The 11,529-nt window shown below is 44.9% G+C and overlaps 1 protein-coding gene and 1 pseudogene across 1 annotated transcript in view; both read right to left on the reverse strand.

Annotated features, from left to right (window-relative positions):
• The window catches only part of LOC111150503 (shroom family member 4), a 228,826-nt gene extending 225,664 nt beyond the window's left edge, over positions 1–3,162 (reverse strand). Inside the window, exon 1 of the mRNA XM_022507983.1 lies at positions 3,046–3,162. Within this exon, the coding sequence (XP_022363691.1) occupies positions 3,046–3,162 (117 nt within the window). The remainder of the gene's footprint in view (positions 1–3,045) is intronic.
• Positions 3,163–6,916: 3,754 nt separating this feature from the next.
• On the reverse strand, positions 6,917–7,790 carry LOC111150524 (annotated as a pseudogene).
• Positions 7,791–11,529: the final 3,739 nt, after the last annotated feature.

Genomic DNA, 11,529 nt, shown 5'->3' on the forward strand with positions numbered 1-11,529 from the left:
CCATGATTCTTGCACCTTACCTCTTTCTCTGCCTGACCTGAGATCCTCACAGTGATTTGGAAGCACTAAAATAGTCCTCTCCTCCTCCCTGACTTCAGCAAGTGTCTGTAATCCAGTTCCTCACCTACTGTGGAACCACAGGCTGGTGTGGAAAGAGTCACTGGGAGAGCTGTCAAGACTAGATACACCCCTGAATGGTACTGCCCCATGGCCCTTCACAAACTGCAATACTACCAGAAGAATCAAGAAACTCTCCAAGTGGTAGAAAATATGATGGACTTGGACCCTACCGCTGATTCACTGTATGGCAGACCTAGACAAGCCACTCAGTGCATCACGGCCTCAGTTTTTCCATCCATTTCTCCACAACCTTCCCTGACTGTCTCCCAGGGTGACTGGAAGAGGGTTATGAAATAAGGGATATGGAAACACCGTATAAATAGTAACACTGTATGCAAATGGAACAAAGCCTCATCTTTATTCCACAAAGGGCCAGAGCTAGCATCAAAGATTGCCAGCTGGGCTGTCAGTCTTATTTAAAGACCACCCACTTGAACCTTATAATAGACATGAGGACACCTAAGCCCATGGAAGGCAAGTGATGCACTCAGGATCCCAAAGCTAATGAGTGGCAGAGCAGGGGCTAGAACCCAAGGTTCCAATCTGCCAATATAATTCTCTTTCTACGGCCTTCCATCCCATCTGCATGTGTGTGCAGACTGATGTTATTTTCGAGAAGAAAACTGTATTGTTCTGAAGCAAGAGGAAACAAAACTAAGTCAGAAAAATGAAAAAGGGACTAATGAACTATGCCACACAGTGTCTTAGCAAGAAAAAAATACAGGCAATCACTGCACTTAAAAAAAAATACTACGGCCCCTTTACACAATGTTGGGGCTAACTAGGTTATGTACAACTGGCTTTTACTGCAAGGTGCCAGGCTGTTTGGGAGGAATAGGATAAATGATTTTACCCCCTGCATACCTAAATGTGTGCGATAATGAGTTTTCATATAATAGGGGTCAACTGTATGTTCAGCGGAAAGGGAATCATTAAAAGGCACCCTACCTCTCAACACACGAGTCACTTCCTCAACAGCTTGGCCAAGGAAACCCTCATCTACCCTCAAATAATCCCCCAGCCAGACCACAAATTGCTGGCTGCCCCATACTTAGTAACACCCCCTGCTATGCTCAGCAGGGGCTCACAAAACAATCCAGGGCCATAGCAGTAAGCACTCTCTGGGGCGCTTCTCAGGATGGCTCAGCCCTGGGGAGAGGTGAAAAATGACCAAGATAGGCTGTCCAAGCAGACTGGAAATTCTGTGGGTGGTGTAAGGAGAAAAAGAAAGGGAGGAACTGCCAGACCATGGACGAGTGCATAGCCCATTCTGACCTTGGTGGAAAGAGGGAAGAGGGGAGACTGATTAGAAGAAATTCCTGAAGGTCAGGATTCTCGCCTCCCCAAAATGGTTGTTTGAGAGTGTTGCTGTTTTCTGTTGTTTCAAAAAAAAAAAAAAAAAAAAAAAAAAATTAACTCCCTCCAGAGAATATTGGAGGGAGAGTGCCTTAAGAGGGGACATGACAATGGGTGACAAAGGCATCTCAAGGTGCTTCCAAATACATGACCACTGTGGGGAAGGGAGAGCCAGATGAAGATAGGGGTTGGTTATTGGTGTTTCGGGAGGCCAAAGACCCCAGGTTTCCCCGACAGCTCCTCAAAGTTTTCCCTCAGGTACCTGAGACTGCTCAAGCTGACTGGTACACCCCGTGGCAATACTCCAGGGTTCCTAAGAGTGTGAGCCCCAAGGCCTGAAGGACCTCTCCACTACAAGTTAACTAGTACATCCAGTACAAGGGGAGATGGCAGCACAGGTTAGTGGGGCGTGTGGTAGGGCACTGGCCACCCCCTGCTGAGATGTGACCTCCCTTACAAAGCCCAAAAAATAGTGACATTTGTTCCCTGCTGAGAAGCCACATATTTCTATCTCCAGCCCAAACCCACGTCTACAACCTCAACTGCAATTTGAGTGGGTTGGAAGGGGAAGAGTTTTTCAGATTTGAGCGCTTAAGAGAAACAAAAACAAAACACACACAAAAAAACCGGGATGAAGTTCGTCAAGTTCCTTTCCTTGGCAATCTGGCGTCTCAAGGTGAATGGCCCTACAAATCTCTCTTCCCGGTAACAGCCCCCGCGGCCCCCACAGCCCCACACCCCTACCGGGGATGGCTCCTTTGCGGGGAGGTGGGGGGGGTTCCTGGAGTACTCAGGAGAGCTCCTCTCCCCTGTCCTCCGCTGCAACTTGGCTTCCAGCAGATCACAACCTCCTAAAACAAACAAACCCTGGCGGCGGCGTCGGCAGCTCCAGCACAGCTGCGCTCCATGGCGCAAAAGTTTCCTCCACACTTCTCAACGTGCAGGAAATCTCGCCGGCGCTGAGGCAGGACTCCGGAGGGAGGGAAAGGCCGAGCCGAACCGGCAGGAGCAACGTCCGGCTGCTGAATGGATGTGCGCGCGTCCGGCCGTGGGAAGTGAGGCTGACGAAAGCCACCAGTGCCTCATCTCCGTTCCCACACCAGACCCTCGCCCTGCAACCTGCCCCGGCGGGACGACCCGCTGGTTGGCGGAGGGGCCAACACTGCTAAGAGAGCTGCCAAGTGGCGCTGCCCGTCCCCCAGGGGCGCGGGAACTTCCAAGGAGAAACCCCCACCAGCCACCACTTCCTCCAGCTCAAACTGAGGGGAGCAACCGCTCCGACGTGGAGGAGCAAAAAACTGCCCCCAGAGCCTCCCGAGTGTGTGCGCACAGGGCTCTTAGCCCCGGGCCAGCAATGCTCCCATCCCGTGCTCCCGCCACCCGTCAGGGCTGTCTGCGCCCGGGCTGGCGGCAAGACCCCTCTGTTCCGCTAATGCTCCACAGGAGGGCTTTCACTCCCAGCCCTACAAAGTTTCGAAGTTGATTTGAGGGCCGCGTTGCGCGGCAGCCTGCGCACCCGCTAGTCCATTCAAAGTTGGGCACCGCTGGGACAGAGGCGCCAGTTCTTACCTTAGACACCGTGAGCGGTTCGCAGTGTTCCAGACCCCCCTTAAGGGTGAAGCCCCAGGGCGCGCCCCCTTGCAGCTGCACAGGGACGTACTGGAAGGACCCAGGCCGGTTCTCCATCCTCGGCTCGACTCAGGCGCCGCGGGGCTCCTTTTCCGCGGGGGCTACGTTGCCTCCGCCCCCAGCAGCTCCGCCACCATCGCCCTCCAGCGCTACGCCACCCCGCACCGCCCTGCTCCGCCTACTCTGCCGGCTGGAGACGCTCGGGCAGCGGGCGAGCGCGAGGAGGAAATGACACGGAGCTGGAGAAAGGGGGAGAGAGGGAGGGGGGAAAGGAGAAGGGAAAAAAAAGAAAAGAAAAGAAAGAAGGAGAGGCGGAGGGATAGCGCGTAATGGACAAGAAAACGGAGCAATGGGGAGGGGCAGTCAGTGGGACCTCGCCTATAGGATCGCTGGGGAGCGGGCGCGAGGCAAGGCCTCACATCAATTGTTACATTGTTTCATTCAAGCTGCTCCCCCCACTTTGGTCCTCCTCCTTACGGCCGGGTTCTCCGCCCCTCAAGCCAGCCGAGGAGGGAGGTGAAAGTCGTTAGTGTGGATAGCCCGCGTGGCCGAGTGGGCTGAAACGCTGGCTTCCCGATTAGCGCGTTCATGTTTCTCTGACTGCCTTTTTCTTCTGAAGATCCCCAAACCGGGTCCTGGGAGGGTTATAAGGCTGATAATTTGTGGACTTTGCCTAGAGGGATGGAAAGTGGAGTAAGCAGGCCAGCGAACACAGTGGGGCTGTGTGTGTAGGCTGCTCAGTGTGTATGCACTAGGTGTGTGGGGTCATTATGAAACATTGCCCCGGAGCATAGTTTAAATAAAGAAGCACTTTGAGGATGCCCCCTGCCCGGGCTTAGCCGCACCCTGGCTCAGCGCTGGCGTCTGTGGGTAGCACTGTGCTTGTGTATGTTCCAATCTGGAGTTTCTGGCACGGCCTTGCACTTGCCCCACTGAGATGACCAAGCCAGAAATCAGCAAACTGCTAGCAGACTAGTAGTATTGTTTCCACTCCTAAACAAACCTACAGGAAAGAGCATCCATTGATAAGCTGGCCAATTAACAGTGTTGTGCCTTTTGGAAGAATCAGCTTTTAGACAGGATCCAGAACATCTCTGCTCATCTGTTCATGCTCCAGGCTGTAGTTTTTGAGCTGGGCATTTAGAACAGACCAAACACACACACACACACACACACACACACACACACACACACACACACACTAATAGTCTCAAAAAGTGAATCTGTTATTAAATCTCATGCTGATTTCTCAGTCTTGACCCAGACAAGTTCCCTACTCTCCCTGAGGTATTGTCTCTAGAGCCACGTGCAGGCAGTACGTTTTTCAAAGGGCCTCACTCTAGCAGGGAAAGTTTTGACAACTCCGTTGTGACTCAAGGGGCTCTTCCACTGCCTCTTTCCTGTTCTGTCTCTTGCCCTCTCCTGTATAGCTTGTTCCTCATCACCAAAGGACACACTGTGGCTCCCTGCCTTCTACAGTCAGCTTTCTGTGGACAAGGTTTCCACTCTTTACTTCTCTTCCCTCACCTGTCAGACTCTTCCCCTTGCCTGCTGTGTACCCTGGCAGGCCAATGAAACTTCTCTCATAGGCCTCCCTCCCCCACTCCCCCAATCTTTTCTTCTCAGCCTTCTAAACTGTCTGCATGATATGATGCTGACCTGACTTTTCTTTAATAAAACTGCAATTTGGGTGTTTATAGCCTCCCTTGTTAAAGTCCTTAGAGATGATTCACAGAGGAAACCACCTTCAATCTTTTAGACTTCTAGCCTACAAAAACCATTTCGATCATGGTCACTGTTTTGCATTTCCCCTCCTAGAAAGCAGAAAACTTGAGAAAATGGCATCTCAATTTCTTGACTCTTAGTTTTGTGTCAAACTATGACATTCATTTACTCAGTCCCATCTTGAAACTGAATTGAAACATTTTTTTTCCTTTTTGTGATAAGACTCTAATCTTCATGATTATTGCTTGGTGGAATTCAGCATGTTTCAGTCTTAACATATTGAAATCTGCAAAGCTCAGTTCACAGAATAGGTAGTCATCACTCAAGGTCTACTAGAATTATGTGTCTAGACTAGAGGAAGAAGTGTGGAAGCAGGAGACACATATATGAGTCCTGGCCTTGTCACTAACTAGATGGGTGACCTTGGGCAAATCACTGAACTATTTTTAGTCTCATTTTCTTCTTTTGTAAACTTCAGCTAGTAAACCCTGACCTATCCACCTCCCGGGCCTGTTGAAGGCTAAAATGAAATAATACATATGAAAACACTATGTCTTCTTGCACTCTTCATTTTATCCTTTTTATTATTACTGCAGAAGAACATAAATTACCTAGCCCCTGGTGCAAAGAGCACATAAATAGACATTTTGAACATCAGATGGCTAGATAATGTTGCTTCTTTACTGATAAAAATCACTGCTAGTAGCAGGGATCTTATTATTCCTTCCAGTTAGTGGGAGCATGATTATGTGGTAGAATGGGTACTGGGTAGAATTTGAGATGCCTAGTTCCTAAGCTGGTTCTGCTGTTAAATTGCTGTGTGAAATTAAAAGGATCACACCCCATCTCTGTAAATTGAAGGGATTGAGCTACTTAATTTCTTAAGTTTCTCTACAGTTGGCAAATTCCGTGACTACGTCCCAGCAAAGGGTTAAAAAGAGCATATGTGCAAACAAAGACTTGATGGTGGAAATGAAACAAGTGAAAATAGGTCTATGGAGAAGAATCCAGGGATGTTTTTCTGTGTGTGGGCGTGTGTGTGCACATGGTGTGTCCAACCAACAGATAATGAATGCACTCTAACGTATGTTAAATTGCCTGTGGAAAAAAAGGTGGAAAGTCCAGTAGGCAGGCAAAAATAGGAAACTGCATTATAAGAGAAGGGTGGTGATTGATAATACACATTTGGATTATAGTTGAAGCCATTTGGAGTGGATAATCTCACCCAGGAGTAGCACAGTGATAATAAAAGGGGGATTTAGATGGAATCTTGGATTATGCTAATATTTAAAAGTCAAGAAGGATCACAAAGGATCTATAAAGGAGCAGACAGAAGAGGTGGGCAAAAGGCCAATCAGCAGAAACAGGGAGAGAAATTAAAAACAAGTTACTCCCCCTTTATTAAAAAAAATCCTCACAAGTCTTTTCTTCATTAGAAATCTATTGACCAGTTTATCTTTTTGGAAGGAAAAAGACTAAAATAGCAGTCCTTCCCTGAACTTTTTTTTTTTTAACTTCCTTAGCCCCATCTTTTGTAAACTCAAATTTGAATACAATTTCCCTCATAAGAAGTGCCTCTAAATCCTTTCTGAACTAAGGATTCTTTTGAGCGTCTAGTGAAATCTATGCATACCCTCCCTTAGAGAGCTACACATCATCATGCAATATTATATTCAGTTTGGGCTGAGACTTATAGACCATAGCTTCAGAATCCTTGCTCTAATAAAATATAAATTTTTTTTATTGTGGTAAAAAAGAAAACACACATAACATGAAATCTACCCTCTTAACAAATTTTATTTATTTATTTATCTTCTCTTAACAAATTTGTTAAGTGTTCAGTATGGTATTGCTAAGTAAACTGCACAATGTTGTACAGTGAATCTCTAGGACATTTTCATCTTGCATGACTGAAACTTTATACCCACTGATCGACAACACCCATTTCCACCTCTCCCCAGCCCCTGGCAACCACCATTCCACTTTCTTTTTCTTTCTTTCTTTCTTTTTTTTTTTTTTACTTTTACAAACTGTTTATTTTCTGTCAACCTTGTTTCCATTTTGTTTGCCTTTGTGGAAGAGCAGCTTAAGACCACTCAGTGGTTGTTCCAACCCATTCAGTGGCCGGAGCAGTGGGGGCTGCAAACCAGTCTTCAGTGGCTGGCTGGGCACTCCAGTCTTCAGAGGACACTGCTGAACAGGCACAGAGGGCACCTGTGCGACTTCAGACCAGTCTGCAACTTCAGGCTGAGTAGCTGTGAACTCAGGAGCTGGAGCCGTTCATTCACCCTGGAGTTCTTCCTTGGTCACAGCCTTTTCAGCATCGGCCTGCTCTTCCTTTTCAGTCTCTTCAGGATCTCTGTAGCAGTAGAGATCAGGCATGACCTCCCACGGGTGTTCAACGGAAATGGTGCCACGCAGGCGCAGAACTTCCCTGGCCAGCATCCACCACGTCAGACCCACTAAGTGAGCTCCCTTGTTGTTGCAAGGGACGACAATGTCCACATAGCACAGAGGAGAGTCTGTGTTACACAGAGCAATGGTCGGCAGGTTAACATAAGACGCCTCTGTGAGAGGCTGGTGGTCAGCCCTGGGATCAGTAACCACCAGAAGTCTGGGCTCTCGGAAGGCTGCATGGATTTGGTTAGTGAATGTTCCAGGAGTGAAGCGGCCGGCAATAGGAGCGGCTCCAGTAGCAGCAGCAAATTTCAGCACAGCTCGCCGGCCAGTATTCCTGGACAATATGACACTAACATCAGCTGGGTTTTTCAATGGCAACAATGGCACGGGCTGCCAGCAGAAGCTTCTCCCAGGTTCTCCTCAGATATATGGTGTAGATACCATCACTTTTCCTTCTGTAGATGTACTCCTCCATCTGGAAGTCAAGGTTGGTGCCACCTAAATGGGAATTTGAGGACATCCTCCTCCTTCATTTGCAGGACATCAAGTGCTCCGGACATTGTGAAAGTTTCCTGTTAAGTTACGATGGGAATGCAAAACAACACTGTATGGACCCTTCCCTGGGTAGCGTGGAAAGCCCATTCTACTTACTACTTCTATGAATTTGACTACTTTAGATACCTCATATAAATGGAATCTTGCAGTATTTGTCCTTTTGTGACTAGCTTATTTCACTTAGCCTAATGTCCTCAAGGTTCCTCCATATTGTAGCTTATGACAGTATCTCCTTTCCTTTAAAAGGTTGAGTAATATTCTATTGTATGTACAAATCACATTTTCTTTAGGCATTTATCAGTCAGTGGGCATTTAGGTTGTTTCCACCTTTTGGCTATTGTGACTCATGATTCAGTGAACACAGTAGTGCAAATATCTCAACATCCTCTCTTAAATTCTTCTTTTTTAAAGATTTTATTCATTCATTTGACAGAGAGAGAGAGAGAGAGAGATCACAAGTAGGCAGAGAGGCAGGCAGAGAGAGGGGGAAGCAGGCTCACTGCTGAGCAGAGAGCCCGATGCGGGGCTCGATCCCAGGACCCCGAGATCATGACCCAAGCCGAAAGCAGAGGCTTAACCCACTGAGCCACCGAGGCGCCCCCCTCTTAAATTCTTTTGAATAAATACCCACATGTTGGATTGCTGGCTCATTTGGTAGTTCTGTTACTAATTTTTTCAAGAAACTTCATACTGTTTTCCATAGTGGCTACCCATTTTGACATTCTCACCAGCAGTACACAAAGATTACAATTTCGTCACTTCTTTACCAACACTCGTGGATACAGATTTCTTTTTTTTAATAGTGTCCATCATAACAGGTGTGATGTGATATGCATTTCATTTCCCTGATGATTAGTGATATTGAACTTCTTTTCATATACTTGTTAGGTATTTGTATCTGTTCTTTGGATCACCATCTATTCGAATCCTTTGCCCATTTTTTAGTCAACTTATATTTATTTATTTATTTTCTCTTGAGTTGCAGAAGTTCTTTATATATTTGGGATATTAAGCCCTTATAAGACATATGCATTGCAAATATTTTCTCTCATTCTGTAGGATGCTTATCGTTTTGTTCTTTTTATTTGTTTATTTTGTAGTGCAGAAGCTTTTTATTTGATGTAGTCTCAATTGTTTACTTTTGCTTTCCTTGCCTATGTTTTTGGTGTCCTATCCAAGAAATCATTACCAAGACCAATGTCATGAAGATTTTCCCCATGTTTTCTTCTAGGAATGTTTTGGTTTCAAGTCATACATTTAAGTCTTTCATCCATTTTGAGGTCATTTTTGTGGGTGGTATAAGATAGGAGTCCAAGTTTCATCCTTTTGCATGTGGATATCCAATTTTCCCAACAGCATTTATTAAAGAGACTATCTTTTCCCCATTGTGTATTCTTGGTGCCCTTGTTAAAGATTAGTTGACCACATATGCTTGGATTTATTTTCTGGGGTTTCTATTCTATTCCATTGATTTATGTGTCTATTTTTTTTAAGATTTTATTTATTTATTTGTCAGAGAGAGAGGGAGAGAGAGCGAGCACAGGCAGACAGAATGGCAGGCAGAGGCAGAGGGAGAAGCAGGCTCCCTGCAGAGCAAGGAGCCCGATGTGGGACTCGATCCCAGGACGCTGGGATCATGACCTGAGCCGAAGGCAGCTGCTTAACCAACTGAGCCACCCAGGCGTCCCTTATGTGTCTATTTTTATGCCAGTATTATACTGTTTTGATTACTATAGCTTTGTAATACAGTTTGAAATTAGGAAATGTAATGCCTCCAGCTTTGCCCTTCTTTCTTAAGATTGTGTGAGCTATTCAAGGTCTTTTGTAGTTCCATACAAATTTTAGGGTTGTTTTTTTCTCTTTCTGTGAAAAAAATGTCATTGGAATTTTGATAGAGATTGTATTGAATCTATAGATTGGGTTATATAGACATAACATGTATTTATTTAAAGAGCTCACATATATAATTGAAATAATGTTTCAACAGAAAATGTAACAATATTCAGTCAGTGAGTTTGATTTGCCCTAGATTGGGAGAACAACTGTTAAATGCTAGGCATTCTACAAGGCACTTTCCATACAGTATTGATGATGATTACAAAGACCCTGCAAAGTAGGTATTTTTAACTGTTTTCCAAATGAGAGTTGAGTGAGTTTCCAGCTAAGCCAGGAAGTGGTAAAACCAGGATTACAAGGCAAGGAGGCCAGAGAAGCATCCTGTGATAAGTTGATTAATCATGTCTCTGTTGTATTTTCCTCTTTTGCAAGGGAGGCAAGTGATTGAAGTCCTCCATTCTGCTCTCTTCATGTTCCTACTTGGGAGTGCTTCAGCTGGAATAACTCATTTGGTCTGTTTCTTCACCCCTGGGGGAGTTAGAAATTCTGTCTAGCCAAGTGAGAAGAGTATGAGGAAGTTTATTATTACTGCCTATATATTCCCTGTCCACCAATCCAGCTTTTAACAGTAAAAAAACAGATATTTTTCATCTGTGCCTCTCTGTTTCCTGTGTTTCTGTTTGTTCTGAATTTGTTCTGAGTAGATGAAATAGGTGTTACTTCTACATAGTTTGTGTGTCCTCTGTCCACTTATATATTCCATACTGTCTCTTGAATATCTATATGGGCCTATTTCTGTCTTTTTAAAGAATTTATTTATTTATTTATTTAGATGGAGCACGAGCAGGGGGAGGGGCAAAAGGAGAGGGACAAGCAGACTCCCCACTGAGTGGGGTTCCCTGCTGACATGAGGCTCAATCCCAGGAACCTAAGATCATGACCTGAGGTGGAATCAGATGCCTAACCAACTAAGCCACACAGGCACCCCTATATGGACCTATTAACACAGCACTGATTGAATAGGAATCTCTCTGTGTGCACATCTGTCTCCAAAGAAGACATCCAGCTGGTCAACAGACAGATAAAAAGTCATTCGACATCACTCATCATCAGAGAAATGCAAATTAAAACCACAATGAAATAACACCTCACACTTGTCAGATTGGCTAAAAAAAAAAACTCAAGAAACAAGTATTGGCAAGGTTGTTGAGAAAAAGGAACTCTCCTCATAGTTGGTGGGAATGCAAACTGGTACAGCCACTGTGGAAAACAGTATGGAGTTTTCTCAAGAAGTTAAAAATAGAACTACCATATGTTCCAGTAATTCCACTAGTGGGTTTTAACTCAAAAAATATATGCACTCCTATGTTTATTGCAGCATTATTTACAACAGCCAACTTACGGAAGCAGTCCTAGTGGTGTCCACTGATAGATGAATGGATAAAGAAGATGTGATGCATAGACACACACAGACTGGAATATAACTCAGCCATAAAAAGAATGAAATCTTGCCATTTGTAACAACATGGATGGAGCTAAAGAGTATAATGTTAAGTGAAATAAGTCAGAGAAAGAGAACTACCACATGATTTCACTCATATGTGGAATTTAAGGGGGAAAAATAAACAAAAGAAAAAAAGAGAGAGAGAAACCAAGAAACAAACTCTTAACTCTAGAGAACAAACAGATGGTTACCAGAAGAGAGAAGGGTGAGGGGGATTGGTAAAATAGGTGATGGGCATTAAGGAGTGCACTGGTCATGATGAGCACTGGATAATGTATAGAATTGTTGAAGCACTATCTTGTACACCTGAAACTAATATAACATTGTATGTTAACTAAATTGAATTAAAATAAGAAAAATAAAATAAAACAAGGTGGGAAAAAAATTTTTAAAGGAAGTATGTG

The sequence above is a fragment of the Enhydra lutris genome, unplaced genomic scaffold (assembly GCF_002288905.1).
Source record: "Enhydra lutris kenyoni isolate GAN:26980312 unplaced genomic scaffold, ASM228890v2 scaffoldscaffold23, whole genome shotgun sequence".
NCBI lineage: Eukaryota > Metazoa > Chordata > Mammalia > Carnivora > Mustelidae > Enhydra > Enhydra lutris.